We start from the raw sequence: 15,344 nt of genomic DNA on the forward strand, positions 1-15,344 counted from the left end.
TTGAGGTTATCCCGACGAGCAGGAATGGTTAACGCGATTATTTCGGCTACGCACACGAGTACGTTTGCGGGACCCCGAACGACAGATGGGCCCGGCGCTCGAGACTTCACTGAAGGCATAATCAAATTAAGCAATAAAAAAATGATTGATGCGCTGATGTGATATTAGCATAATTAAATCCTGATTCGCCCCGAAAGGTCTCCCTTTACTGCGCTTGGGAACCGGTATGGAAACATTGTGACGGGAAAATGATGTGAAGTTTGCGTTTAATGGCTTAAACGATCCAGGGCCTCTGTACGCCATAGTAAGACCTGACGCCATAACTCTTGCGACCTCCTGAAAAAAAAAAAAAGGAGGAAGTGATCCATGTCGCTCCTGCATTCCGTGCCTCTCGCTAATCCGTTTCCATGTTTCCTGAGGAGATGGGGAGAGATTCCGGGCGCTTCCGCACAGGAAGGGCGGACGGTACACCAGAGCAGATTCTCCCATGATTACGTTCCAGCACCCAGAGGCAGGCCTGCAGACTCTAAAACTCCTGACCCTGTTTGCATTAAACCCCAGAGTTCTGTGTGTGGCAGCCTTCTACACTTCAGGCGTAAACGATGTTAACTGACGGTCACGAACACGTGAATTTGTCATGTATAAATGCATAACTTCATGAGAGGTCATGGTGATACACTTGAGGTACAGAGATTTGTTCATTCGCATGGCAAATATTGTACTGTGGACCCAGTGTCTTGCATTTATACTGAGGTTTTATAAAGCCAAGCCCTGTATAAATGATCTTAACTGAATGTCACTGGCATGTGAAATTGTCAGATAATATACATAATATTGAAAGAGGTGATATGATTAATACAAGGTACTGAGATTTCACTGGTAAGGAAAATATTGTACTTTGGACTTTGTTCTTACATTTTATACTACAATTTTTTTCTAATAAAAGTGTGTTTATTTATCTCATGGTTCAATAAAGATGTGACTGTTTTAAAAATACAGTCAATGTTTCTGTAATAATTTTCAATTCTGCCGAGGATTAAGCCTGAACAAGTCTGTCAAGCATTTCCAATGGCTCATTGCACAAGCCACGGGTGAAAAGCTATTGACATTGGCGTGATGTCATTTCCTCCCATTCCCTGAAGCAGAGGTGGTCTGGGAGTCTTCATACAGGAAACCTAATTCTTCAACATCAGCTTTCTCTTACTGTAGAAAGACATTCAGTTTATTCAGTGTAATCTGTGGAAAATGAGGGGAAAGGCTTGTGTGACAGAGCTCACATTGCATAGTATTCAATAAATACAATCATTATAAATTATGGAGAGTGTGGTGAAGAGGCTAGAGGATTGGATTTGTAACCAGAATGTGGAAAGAGTGGCTGGAAAATCGTGCTGTCTAACCCTTGGTCCTTATGACCTGAATCGTTTCTCTAAAATAACTTGCCGTATAAATTGTTAGTTCTACGTAAACAAACTAATTCCTACTAAAATATATTCATACTAAAAGTAGCAGCTATCTTATAATGATAATGCAAGATCCATTAGCAAGGCCAATTATTTATTTGTATTATAAATATTATGCTGGATGGCTGCTAAACAGTTTGACGAAGTTGTCTTGTTGTCGTTCAAGGCAAAAACTCTGCGGAAGCTGATCCAGCAGACGTTCAAACAGTTTGCCAACCTGAACGATGAACAGAGTATCCTCAAGTTCTTCGAAATCCTGTCTCCGGTTTACAGATTCGACAAGGAGTGTTTCAAATGTGCTCTCGGGGTAGGTATTTCTAAATTAAGCCTTTGCTTACGTTTTAACGTTTTTTGGGGGAGATTAGCAGCTCTGTGTGTACTTTGACAGAGGCGGGTGTGCGTAAGTGGTTGAAAGCTGCTTTACAGTGACACCTGCTGGACATGAGAGAAACTGCAGTCTTCTGTGATTTTATTTTCCACGTTTCGCCAGTAGTTGGAGTTATTACTCTTGAAAACGCATGTTTATGTCGTTTCCTGCAGATAAAGATTTGTAGTGCTCCATCTATTCCCCTATACCACTGTTCTGTAAAATCATGCTCTAGGTGTTCCCTTACAGCGTTTATTTGTGGTCTGAAACCTGAGCATTTCTATCTCAGGTGTTGGGGGTCCATCAATATTGCTCACTGACAGAAGTCCCCCCCCCCCCCGCTCTCTCCTGCAATATGGAAGTGTATTATCTATGTAGCCTATGAGGATAGGTGAGAATAACAAGCACAAAATGGACGCTCTAACTCTCTCTCTCTCTCAACAGTCAAGCTGGGTTATCTCAGTGGAGCTTGCAATCGGACCAGAGGAGGGAATCAGCTACCTTACAGACAAGGGCTCAACTGTGAGTACGAAACAGTTTTATAGTTTTATTTCATAGTTTTGGTTTTTACCGTCTTCCTGTCGTTGGCATAGCAGAATACGGGTTCGAGCCCTGCACTGGGGCAGCGGTATGGAGCTGTGCCTAAGGTGGTGGGTTGGGACAGTAATTTGGGCCAGTGGTTAGATCATTGGCATTGCCCTGGAGTTCAGTTGTTTTTACAGTAGTGTGACTGTAGGGTTTTCTTTAGCTGGGTCAAATACCTAATGTTTTTCTATTCAAATATTTTCTACACTTTACTGCGCTTGTTTGGTGTATTGGAAGCTATGAAATTTTACGAAATTAAATTTGTCTTAAAGGTTACAGACTGAAACATTGACGCTAATCCAAAGAAAAGTGCATGTAGGAGATCTCTGTTACTGAAAGTTCAGAACTAAGGGGATTTATCATTGTTAGAATCACTAACCTTTCTGAGCAGTGTGCATGTACATGTAAGCTTGAATATGTATGCAATAATACACTAGAAGGAGTGCCTTACCATGAGATATAGGCACTGCAGGCAGAAGTCTGAATGCTGAGTGCCATAGATCAGCACAGCAGTGCCAATGTCTGATGGTAAGGCACAACTTCAAGTGCCTCATTGCAATTATACAGCAGTTTTACCAACATGTTTATTAAGAAAACAAAGAAAACTTAAAGAACAATACAGTAACTCGGATTCAAACTTTTTTTATTATGGCGTTTTAACAACAGAATGGACACTTCTGAATTGTTGCTAGATTTTATGATATCTCTGATACAATGAATCAACCGAACATAAGCATTGCAGGTTGGTAACCAGGTTGTGCTTAGTTAGGAGTGCCAGGTGAGAGCTAACTGTTGCATAATACATTATAGCACACAAAGGAATCAATTCAGGCTTACATTATGTCCATGAAAGATGCAGAAATATCTATAACCAGTCTGTAAATATGTTCAATCCAAATGTAAAATAAGATTGTTGCCTTTGTGGAGATACTGTATGGTGGGGAGGGTGGTGGTCACTGGTCTGTACCCTCTTTTTTGTTCCTTTTCTTTAAGCGTGTTGTTCTGTTTTTTAATTTGACACTCCTGCGGAGACGACTGATTTACCATTGGGTTATTTGATTTGTGTGGAAAGTTACATTTCCCCACACACATTCCTTCCCATTTGCGGTGAAAATTCCTAAGTGTAATTGCATATTTAAGTATTCCCATTTTTCTTCATATAAATTTAAAAGCTTTGTTTTCCACATGGCTGAGCACAGTACATTCTGTAGGTTTTGATATTATGGCAATACTCCGCAGTCTACCTCTATTTTGTCATAGTAAATACTGTACTTGGAAATTCCTTAGATTATTATGTTTGAAAGTTTTTGTCCTAAAGGTTGCATAATATCGAAACAAATCACAAACAAATCAGGAGGGAGCACTAAGGTGCAGTCTGAAAAGGTGTGTTTTCAGTCTGCCTCAAAATATGAGGAGGGATTCTGCTGTTCTGACAGTGGTGGGCAGGTCATTCTGCCACTGAGGAACCAGAACAGAGAACAGGCGTGAACGTGCAGCTCTAACACCTGGTGCTCGTAGTGAGGGGACCACAAGGTGACCAGAGCTGGCAGCCCGAAGTGGTCTTTCTGGGGTGTAGGGAGCAATTCAAGTCTGGATGTACAGTGGGGCAGTCCCCTTAGCAATACTCGTGCCTTGAAGCAGATGTGTGCAACAATAGGCAATAGGGCAATGAAAAGTGTGGTGACATGAGCCGACCTGGGCTGACTGGTGGTCAGGCGGGCTGCAGCATTCTGGACCAGCTGGAGGGGCTTGATGGCACAAGCTGGGAGACCAGCCTGGAGGTGCAGTAATCCAGGTGGGAGACAACGAGAGCCTGAATTAGGAGCTGGGTGGCTTCTAACGTCAGGAGATGATGGATACGTTATGGAGGAAGAACCTGCAGGTTCTGGCAGTGGAAGATATATGTGGAGCTAAGGGTGAGAGGATCCTGTGACAACCGTCCCAGTCAGCGATGAGAGTACAATCTCATGGTTGACTGTATCGAAGGTGGCCGACAGGTCTAGGAAGATGAGGACAGAGGAGAGGGATTTGGCTCCAGCAGAGTGGAGTGCCCCAGTGACCGCGAGTAGGGCCGTCTCAGTGGAGTGGCCACTCTCGAAGCCGGACTGGTTGGGTTTGTGAAGATTGTTCTGGAGGAAATAAGTTGACGGACAGCACTCTCCAGAGTTTTAGGGAGGAAAGGAAGAAGGGAGGCCGGTAACTGTTCGGAGCAGAATTATAGAGAGCAAAAACGTCAGTCAGACTTAAAGGTAAAAAGCATGCATGTGATATAATTGCATAAATTGTTAATATGCTGCCTTTCATTTAGCCACTCCACAATTCTATCTGTAGTGTGGTGATGCTTGTGGAATTCACTGAAAGTAAATAAAATAAATAAATAAGAAAGAAAGAAAGAAAATCCCGATTGTTACTTAGATAGTAAATAATTGTTTTCTAATTACTTGTGACATACGGTAATTGGTTAAATGCTTGCCTGCTGTCTGCAGCTATGGACCTGTTGCTAAGAGACAAGCTTAGAGCAAGAAGAAAGGAGATTGTGATAAAGATGGAGTTCTCTTTCTGGAGCATGCACACCTCACATTATTTGAAGAGAACAAAGATTGTTTGTTTGATTGTCAAGTTTGGGGAAAGCCACCGATGTGGGAATACAGGGAATACAAAATGTACATTGGGCATATCTTCTTAGGGTGCCAATAATGCTGGAGTCCACTGTACATCTCCTGTAAAATATAAATCGAATTAAAGGCATGATCACTGTTAATAAAAGGCATTATAAGATTATATATTTAAGGCATAAAAGGCATTATAATATTTTTTGCAAAATAAAATGTGAGAATGCGAACCAAAATTGAATGTGTATTGTCAGAGGGTTCTGTAAAAGAAGTGAAGTGAAGCACTGTGTGTGTGTGTGTGTGTGTGTGTGTGTGTGTGTGTGTGTGTGTGTGTGTGTGTGTGTGTGTGTGTGCTGTGTCCATAATCGTTTTTTCGATTTTAGAAATTGCTGCTGCAAAACTGTTTTTATGACCTTATGATCTCATTAAAATGTGGTACATTGTGTGGTCACTTCTTTACAATACAGCAAAACAGGCTCTGGTTTCTAAATTATATTATTCAGCACATTCCCTGTGCTCTATTGTGATTCAGGACTTTTTCTGTATTTGAAACATTAAATGTGCAAAACACATTTCTTTCTGTTTTGAGGTACTTTATATGTTTCCTTCGTCAAATTGGCTAGCAATGTAGTGAGGAGATGCCAGCATTATAGCGTTACATAACATTTCTTTATTCTGACCAGTACTGGTCATCTTAGACTGTTCATAATCAAGCCCACGCTGGCATGAGTCAAACAGAAAGTTTGCCAATTGTTAGATACGCCCTCAAGGCGAATGAAATCCAGTGTGACTCTCTTGTTGTACTTTGTATCTTCATCTTGCGTTGTTCATTTGAATTTATATCCATCTTGGTGCTGTATTTCTTTACCATATCTATGGTATCATGCTGTGCTTTTAGTCCAATATACCATACCAGCTGACTTACTGGCCTATGTTTACCATGTGACCTAGATATGATGTTCATGACTGTAGACCACTAATGTGAATTATCCGACCTGTGTCCTGTAGTTGTTTCTTTGACCTTTGGTATGTACTTAATGTACGTTGCTTTGGATTAAAGCGTCTGCTAAGTAAATGTAATGTAATGGGAGAGTATTCAATCCATTTCTTTTTTATTTGTTTAGCGCTTTTTACAATACAAGATTGTCACTAAGCAGCTTTACAAAGAAACCAGGCCTGAGACCCCCTCGGAGCAAGCTTAGGGCGACAGTGGCACGGAAAAACTCCCCGACTAACAGGAAGAAACCTTGAGCAGAACCGGGCTCAGAGGAGGATCCCATCTGCTTCTGTCCAGCACTGAACAAACCGCTCAAGTAGCCTGTTCCTCTGGAGTTATGCTCTCCTTGTCTGTCTCCCTGTCTCCCCCGTTCAGCCCACGCACCTGGCCAACTTCAACCAGGTGCAGACCATCCAGTACTCCAGCGCCGAAGACAAGGAGCGGAAGGGCATGCTGCAGCTGAACGTGGCAGGAGCCGCGGAGGTAAGGACCGGGACCGGAGCGCGCCGTCACCTCAGCTCAACCGTAGGGGGTTAACCGCGTTTGTGCAGGAAAGCCGGGATTCACGGCCGAGCTCCGTTCAATCATCAGGTTGTCTGTTACCTTAGGTCTTTCGTCTTAGCTTCCAGAATCTGGAAACACTGGAGCTTTGAGCCTTTGCACCAGAGCCCTCTCCGTACCTCTGCTGATGTGGAGAGGGACGGGTGTGTTTAGCGCATCCTTACATGTGCGGACAGCATGTCGAAAAGGATAAGCAACAAGGCTCAAAGCATACCAACCACGGTAGTCTGCCCTCCGGCTGACATCTGGGTCACAGACCAAGGAACTGAACGTTGCCACACCGCCATTGGCTAAAATAACCCAGGGCACCAAGCTACGGCTGTGCCGCTCCATTACATCATAAACAGTAATGATATTTATTGTCTAGGTGAAGGTTGTAAGGTTGTAGAATGAAGTATAAATCTTTCTTACCAGTGAACATAACATTGTCATTTAGTGATTGGGCTTTTTTCGGATTTGATAATATCCAAATTACAGTAGGCCTTTAATAATTGTTTGTTGTTCTGTGTTTGCAAGGCAGCTGGCCTGGTAAGCAAGAGCACTTATAGATATTGTACTCCAGAGAGAGAGAGAGAGAGACCGAGAGAGAGGGAGACTATCTTCACGCGTGTGTGTGTGCATGTGTTTTGGGGGAGGGGGTGTGAAAGACGTGAAGGCACTGTGTGGGCGTGGGTTTGTGTGTGCGTGGGTTTGTGTGTGCGTGTGGGTTTATCTGTGTGAATGTGTATGTGGGTTTGTGCACGTATGCGTGTGCTTGTGTGTGTGGGTTTGTGTATGTCGGTTTGTGTATGTGTATGTGTGTGTGTGTGTGTGTGTGTGTGTGTGGGTTTTTGAGTGGTTGTGTGTGTGTGTCTGTGTCCGTCTGTGTCTGTGTCTGTGTCCGTCTGTGTCCGTCTGTGTGTGTGTGTGTGTGTGTGTGTGTCTGTGTCTGTGTCTGCGTCCGCGTCCGTGTGTGTGTGTGTGTGTGTGTGTGTGTGTGTGTGTGTGTGTGCGTGTGTGTGCGCGTGCGTGCGTGCGTGCGTGCGTGTGTGCGTGGGTGGCTGAGAGAAGAGGGGGAGTGTAGGGTACTGCTTGTTGGGTGACAGGAGGGGGCAGCTGGGCTCTCCAGTGCAGTTGCAGGGCTGATAATGGCTCTTTGTGGACTCCCTGTTTGCAGCCCCTCACAGTGACAACGCCGTCGCTGAACACAGCAGAGAACATGGCTGACCTGATCGACGGGTACTGCCGCCTGGTTAACGGAGCCTCACAGTCCTTCATCATCAGACCACAGAAAGGTACGCTTCCCACACTTAGCGTAAAATACACCACAAAGACAAACGTGTGCAACTACACAGGCGACACCTCTTTCAACAGTACACATTCCCTGCAGAGGCTGAGTTGTTTGTCTGTTTTGAGGAAAAAGGAGGCAACAGTGATAATGAGAGTTCTGTTTTAATCACCTTAAGTTTATTTTATTAAGGATAAGACTGAAATATTGTGGATTCCTCTTTGGCTTACATATGCATAATATAATTTTGTGTTTTAATTTAGACGATTTTTATGTATTTTTGTGTTTATCAAAATATTTTGTGTGTATAACATAGTAGTATTAAAATATTTCAGTAATATGTTTGTTGAATTAATTTCAATACAATGTAATAATTTTGCCAGCATATATTTTTTGCACCAAAGATGCATTTATGCAGCTTTTTCCAGAGCTTTTCTGTTGAAAGCCACCTCATTAATACCATCTGCTTTAACGTAAATAAGATACTATTTCTCTATTTCTAAGCCTTTTTTGTAATTGATCAAAACTGAGCAGCCATTTTAGATCCAGTTTTTAATGGAACGTTAGCAGCCGTGATCGGTGAATCGCTGTCCCCACCGTAGTCATCGGTGAATCGCTGTCTCCACCGTAGTCATTGGTGAATCGCTGTCTCCACCGTAGTCATCGGTGAATCGCTATCTCCACCGTAGTCATTGGTGAATCGCTGTCTCCACCGTAGTCATCGGTGAATCGCTGTCTCCACCGTAGTCATCGGTGAATCGCAGTGCACATTATCACTTCTGAGGGAGAATTGATCCTGGCGGGATCCCCACAGCTGAGATATAGTGGGACGGAGTGCTGATCGTGTTCTCTCGGCTGCCATTTTGAAAAAGGGGTGTTGTTCTCCTCATCATGTGTGGTTTATATGAACTCCGCCGTGGGCACTGGTACAAGTGCTGTTGTGTGTTACACTGGACGATAGACAGTCAGCTGCTCTAAAGGGCTGCTCTGTGCTGCTTCAGGCTCCAGTATATCACTGCACTATATATATACACTCAATGAGCACTTTATTAGGTATTTATTAGACTTATTTTTAGACTGCTGTAGCCTATCCAGTTAGATTTATGATGTGTTATGTGTTCAGAGATGCTCTTCGGCATACCAATGTGTGGTCATTTGCGTTAATGTCACCTTCCTGTCAGCTTTGACCAGTCTGGCCATTCTCCTGTGATGTCTCTCATTAACAAGGCATTTCTGTCTGCAGACTTGCTCACTGGTTTTTTTTTGTTGTTGCTTTTTTCCGCCATTCTTTGCAAACTGTAGAGACTAGTGTGTGTGAAAATCCCGGGAGATCTCAGCAGTTTCTGAGATACTCAAACCACCCTGTCTGCCACCAACAAGCATTCCACCATCAAAGAGATTTTCCCATTTCCCATTGCACTGCTGCCACACAATTGGCTGATTAGATAATCGCATGAATAAGTAGGTGCAATAAAGTAGAAATGGTCCTCATAAAGTGCTCGGTGAGTGTATATCACTGCACAGCGAAGTCCTTTTACACCTTGGTAGGGTAGTAATGAGTTTTATTGTGCAAAAAATCAGTACTTGATAAACAAGTCTGTATGATCATCTGTATTGACCATCGCTCTCTTGTTCTGTTTCATCCAACAGAAGGCGAGAGAGCATTACCATCACTCCCAAAGTAAGTAAATGACATGACAATGACACATGATATTTTTTCTCTACCTGAAATAACTGACCAGATCAACAATATTAACCATTAGATACTGTAAAACAGGCTGGCTGTAGATATTAGGAGGCGGTTGTGCATGCTATATTGGGCCAACTAAACTCTGGGCCTTTAACTTGTCATCTTGTGTATAAACTCTTCTCTGAACATCTTCACTTGACAGTTTACAGACCATGAAAGCAAATACATTAACATGTAGCCACGAATGCTGCTGATGTGGTTGTTTGTGACAAGTGAATGGTGACAAGCTGGCCAGCCTTCAAAGAACTCCGGCGTTACTTTCACTGTGACATCTTGCATTCAAAAGCAAAAAAAACGATTATTTTTACTCTTTTTTTTTTTTTTCATTATGAAGCCAAGATATTGTTTTACAAAATGAAGATGAAAGCCTAAAGCAGTCAAAAATGAACATTTTTACGTAAACATAGATTCGTGTAAAATTGCTATCGTGACTTACGACTGATTATGACGGAACGGGTCACACCCGCAGCACACAGCCTGCCGTCCGGGCCCAACAAACGGCCGCAGATGCCGCCTTCATTCGGCTGTCTCGAGGGGTATCAATGGTGTAGTGGAATGTGCCGGAAGAATGCAAAGCGGAATGCGTCTAACAACGCTGTGGACCACATGGCAAACAGTGGGGACATCAGACAGCAATAGGAAGTGCAGTCTTTGCACAGGGTGTGATGTGCACACTGTATTTGATGATACATTGCTGAATGTGTCTGCTAGTTAAAATAAGAAAAGAGACTAATGCAGTGCGTTCTAACCGTCAACTTTATTCTGGTCCTTATCACAATTTAGATGCACTGTGTGTATTTAGTCTGGGTGCTGTTGCATGCTATGTTATTATGTCATCAAATGACTCTTTTTATATCTGAATGCTCAGAATGGTTTCCGTTCCCATAATTCAGTGTTATAGTTAGACTCGAGCCTGTCCCTTTTAAACGACTTCACCTATCCAGACTGGCCAGTGGCACATTCTGCTTTGGTCAAATAAGGAAAAAATATCTGGAAGCCAGTACGTTTTCTTTTTTTTTTTAACGTGGAGAGACTTTCCGCCCTGGCTCAGATTTCAGGTTCCTTATAAAAAACCAACACAGGCTCCTCTCAGCCTTTTTGGCTGAATCGTGAGGAATTTCTCTGTGTGCTATACTGTGAATTTGATCCTGTTATGAAGTGCCTGCTCCTCCCTGCCCCCCTTTTAACTCCCAATGGTAGCTCCTGTTTCCCCTGTCCAGGGTGGGGACACCCGCCCCACACACTCACTCACACACACACGCGCACACACACACACGCCTACACACTCCGGCTGTGACACCAGAGGTCTGCCCGCAGCCTTCGGTAGAATGGCCTGTGGATAGGTAGAGTGAACACTCAGTCCTCAGCCCCTGTAAGCGATGTATGGATTTCATCTTCTCACTCCCCTCTTCTGCAGACTCGCTAACAATGAGAAGCGGTTGGAAGGAGTGCGAACGGGAGTCCGGGCCATTTCCGTCTCAGGTAAGAGAGTTGAAGTTAATTCTGTGTTGTTGTGGTTTCGGAGTGCTGGTACACTTTTTTTAGTGGCAAATTTGTGTGGTGTTAAAGAGTGCCAGGTGTGCTGTTTTAGCAGTCATGCTGTTGGAGTGTGAGTTTTTATGGGCCAAGTGAAGACTCTGTTTTTCCCGAACACTGATCTGACACAAGCTGTGTGCAGGCTTCTGCAACTTTTACAGCATTGCATCACCTAGATTTTTCTATGGGGGTGTCTTATTTATTTGACTTGTCAGTCTAAGTATGAAAATATAATGTCTTTTACAACTGACTGCATCTGAATTATTACTGGGATTTATATCAGTCCCTGGTATTGATAAGTGCTAGTTAATGCCTGACGATTAAGTTTTGCGGGAAGGGAGTTATTGTTGATTAAAGGTTTATGAGGAAGAAACACTATGTGCTCGTTTAAACATTTTGTTCATTTAAAGTGGGCAGTTTTAGCCGAAGGCCTCTTCAGGAAATATAGTACTGGACTGTAATTGACCAAATTGCTGCATGGCTTTTACTCTTAAGTGTGATAAGTTGTTTGAGGGGGGGGAAATGTGGAGATAATGAGGTGACACTTAAAGGCTGAGAGATTACAGCTCTTTGTGAAACGATTGCTACAGCAGGCTTGAGGAGCTGGGTTGAGTGGGAGCTAATGTTAGTACAGCAGGGGTTTTCTGAGGAGAAGGCTGGATTTCAGAGAGCGTGAGCGAGAAGCAGGAGAAGTATAAAACTTAACTACTCCCCAATACAATAAGCTCGTGGGGCCTTTCCATGTGCAGCATTGTGCACACTGCATCGTTTTAGCCCCGATTCTAGCTCTTTTAATTCCCTTTAAGAGTTTGCTGGGGTACCTTCCAACACTTATAACTTGCATCATAAATCCAAATGTGTTCTATTACACCTTATACAGTCTTGTGAAAAAGAAGGTGTGTGTGGAAGTTTTAAATATTAAGACATAACCAAACCAACTTCTTTAGAGTAAAGCGCAAATTACGACATCAAATAACATATTTTTTATTGCAGTTAACGAAATGTAACAATTTAGTAACTATTCATAGTTTATTTTATACTAATAAAAAGAATGCAAAAGCATATTATTATACTGTTTTGCTTTTGGCATTTTGACTGAGCTAGCTTTAGGCTGAGTTGCTGCTGTCACTGATTGTGCGAATATTACGTTAGCTAGTCAAGGTGTGTGGCAGGGGTGTGGATGAGCAATGTTCTATTGCCTGGTGCCGTAGTGGTACAGGGTTTCAGTTCCCATGACCCGTCCATGAAAGCCCTACTTATTCAGTCGTTTCCTAATGATGGAGCCATGGATTCTCGCCTGCAATGCATTTACAGAAGCCTGTACATACCTGAATGTAGCTTCATGGCTTCATGGCCACGCATTCAGGCGTGGAAACGGCCCGTCTCCTCGACTCTCCTTCTTCTGCTGCCCAGTAGTAGTTACCTGTTACTTTACTCTGTGGCCATTTTCAAAAATCACAGTGTGGACCAGGCTGAAATGGGGAGGGCGGGTCTAGAATGGTCTAGAATGGTCTAGAATGGTCCCCTCCGACACTGCTGTCACCCCTCCTCACCCCCCCCGAATCCCCACCTCCCCTCCCAACGGAACAGCATGTGTTCTGGGGCAACTGCAGGTCTCCTGCCCCCACACAGCCTTCCGATTATCCTCCCCTGTAGGTCTGTGCTCTCATTCTGACACAGTCTTAGAGAACAGAGTCCTACCACCTGGTACCGAGACCAGACCTTCAACCCGGTCTAAAGAGAGGAATTACAGCAATGCGGTGGAGGTGGAACACCAATGTGGAGAAAAAATTTCAGATTTAACTTCTGGGGCTGTCAGAACTGAACATTCAATCCTGCAGATAGAATATTTCCAACTATGGTGTGATACAGACCCATAAGAGTGTCGTAGGCTGAAATGTATTCATCTCATTTGTGTTAGGGTCAATGAGTCCTGCAAACACAGCCCACTTACTGTCACACACTGCCTACAACCAGAGATGGCGGACTTTAATGGAATAATCGCCACCATGTGGAGAAATCATTTTGCCCAGCTTCATTTCACAGATTAATGAGATGGAGTATGAGTTGTATGCCTTTGGAATAGAGATAATGTATATTTTTAAAAGGCTATTAGTTTGAAACTGCCAAACTATGAAGAGAATATAGGGGGGAAAAGTTGTACAAAAAGGTCATAGAAGGATGAGTAAGTTGCTTTTAAACTCTAGAAAAAAAGTTGTTCAGCTGTCTCTGGCGAATGTGCATATCGATCGAAGGCCACAATTAGGCCGTGTTTTTTAAACCGTTGCCGTAAATCACCCCCCGTGTACACACACATTAGTCGAATGCTAAACTACGGCTTTGGCAGCCTAGTCCGAAACAGGCCAGCTCTGCAGAATTTGAGTGGAGAGGTTTAAATCAGGCCACGTTTACAGCTCACTCAGGTTGTCCGCAGAATGAGGGATGGCCACGCATTGGCACGCCCTGTTGGCTTCGCCATTCCTCTACTGCTCCCAAACCATCTGCTTTCTGATGCTTCTTATCCTCTGCAATTAAGGCATTATCTTTCATTAGCTTTAGCACCTACGTCCAGCTTGTTGTGTTAGCTTAATGAGGTTGCAGTGGCAATGGTGCTGTTGTATGGAACAGACTCAGAACCTGGTCAGTAGCAGCATAGTGGCTGTGCTGGTGTATGTAATAGACTCAGAACACAGTCAGTAGCAGCATAATGGCTGTGCTGGTGTCTGTAATAGACTCAGAACACAGTCAGTAGCAGCATAATGGCTGTGCTGGTGTCTGTAATAGACTCAGAACACAGTCAGTAGCAGCGTAGTGGCTGTGCTGGTGTCTGTAATAGACTCAGAACACAGTCAGTAGCAGCATAGTGGCTGTGCTGGTGTCTGTAATAGACTCAGAACACAGTCAGTAGCAGCGTAGTGGCTGTGCTGGTGTCTGTAATAGACTCAGAACACAGTCAGTAGCAGCATAGTGGCTGTGCTGGTGTATGTAATAGACTCAGAACACAGTCAGTAGCAGCGTAGTGGCTGTGCTGGTGTCTGTAATAGACTCAGAACACAGTCAGTAGCAGCATAATGGCTGTGCTGGTGTCTGTAATAGACTCAGAACACAGTCAGTAGCAGCATAGTGGCTGTGCTGGTGTCTGTAATAGACTCAGAACACAGTCAGTAGCAGCGTAGTGGCTGTGCTGGTGTATGTAATAGACTCAGAACACAGTCAGTAGCAGCATAGTGGCTGTGCTGGTGTCTGTAATAGACTCAGAACACAGTCAGTAGCAGCATAGTGGCTGTGCTGGTGTCTGTAATAGACTCAGAACACAGTCAGTAGCAGCATAGTGGCTGTGCTGGTGTATGTAATAGACTCAGAACACAGTCAGTAGCAGCATAGCGGCTGTGCTGGTGTCTGTAATAGACTCAGAACACAGTCAGTAGCAGCATAGTGGCTGTGCTGGTGTCTGTAATAGACTCAGAAAACAGTCAGTAGCAGCATAGTGGCTGTGCTGGTGTATGTAATAGACTCAGAACACAGTCAGTAGCAGCATAGTGGCTGTGCTGGTGTCTGTAATAGACTCAGAAAACAGTCAGTAGCAGCATAGTGGCTGTGCTGGTGTATGTAATAGACTCAGAACACAGTCAGTAGCAGCATAGTGGCTGTGCTGGTGTCTGTAATAGACTCAGAACACAGTCAGTAGCAGCATAATGGCTGTGCTGGTATATGTAATAGACTCAGAACACAGTCAGTAGCAGCATAATGGCTGTGCTGGTGTCTGTAATAGACTCAGAAAACAGTCAGTAGCAGCATAGTGGCTGTGCTGGTGTATGTAATAGACTCAGAACACAGTCAGTAGCAGCATAGTGGCTGTGCTGGTGTCTGTAATAGACTCAGAACACAGTCAGTAGCAGCATAGTGGCTGTGCTGGTGTCTGTAATAGACTCAGAAAACAGTCAGTAACAGCATAGTGGCTGTGCTGGTGTCTGTAATAGACTCAGAACACAGTCAGTAGCAGCATAGTGGCTGTGCTGGTGTATGTAATAGACTCAGAACACAGTCAGTAGCAGCATAGTGGCTGTGCTGGTATATGTAATAGACTCAGAACACAGTCAGTAGCAGCATAGTGGCTGTGCTGGTGTATGTAATAGACTCAGAACACAGTCAGTAGCAGCATAGTGGCTGTGCTGGTGTATGTAATAGACTCAGAACACAGTCAGCTAG

The 15,344-nt window shown here is 43.8% G+C and overlaps 1 protein-coding gene across 7 annotated transcripts in view; it reads left to right on the top strand.

The window, feature by feature from the left end:
- Positions 1 to 15,344, top strand: part of LOC133136965 (focal adhesion kinase 1) — a 115,597-nt gene that overhangs the window by 60,037 nt on the left and 40,216 nt on the right. For all 7 annotated transcript variants that reach the window (XM_061254865.1, XM_061254866.1, XM_061254869.1 and 4 more), the window contains 6 exons: positions 1,627 to 1,767; positions 2,272 to 2,349; positions 6,397 to 6,504; positions 7,739 to 7,856; positions 9,500 to 9,530; positions 11,017 to 11,081. In XM_061254865.1, coding sequence (XP_061110849.1) covers positions 1,627 to 1,767; positions 2,272 to 2,349; positions 6,397 to 6,504; positions 7,739 to 7,856; positions 9,500 to 9,530; positions 11,017 to 11,081 — 541 coding nt within the window. The remainder of the gene's footprint in view (positions 1 to 1,626; positions 1,768 to 2,271; positions 2,350 to 6,396; positions 6,505 to 7,738; positions 7,857 to 9,499; positions 9,531 to 11,016; positions 11,082 to 15,344) is intronic.

Source organism: Conger conger, chromosome 9 (assembly GCF_963514075.1).
Source record: "Conger conger chromosome 9, fConCon1.1, whole genome shotgun sequence".
NCBI lineage: Eukaryota > Metazoa > Chordata > Actinopteri > Anguilliformes > Congridae > Conger > Conger conger.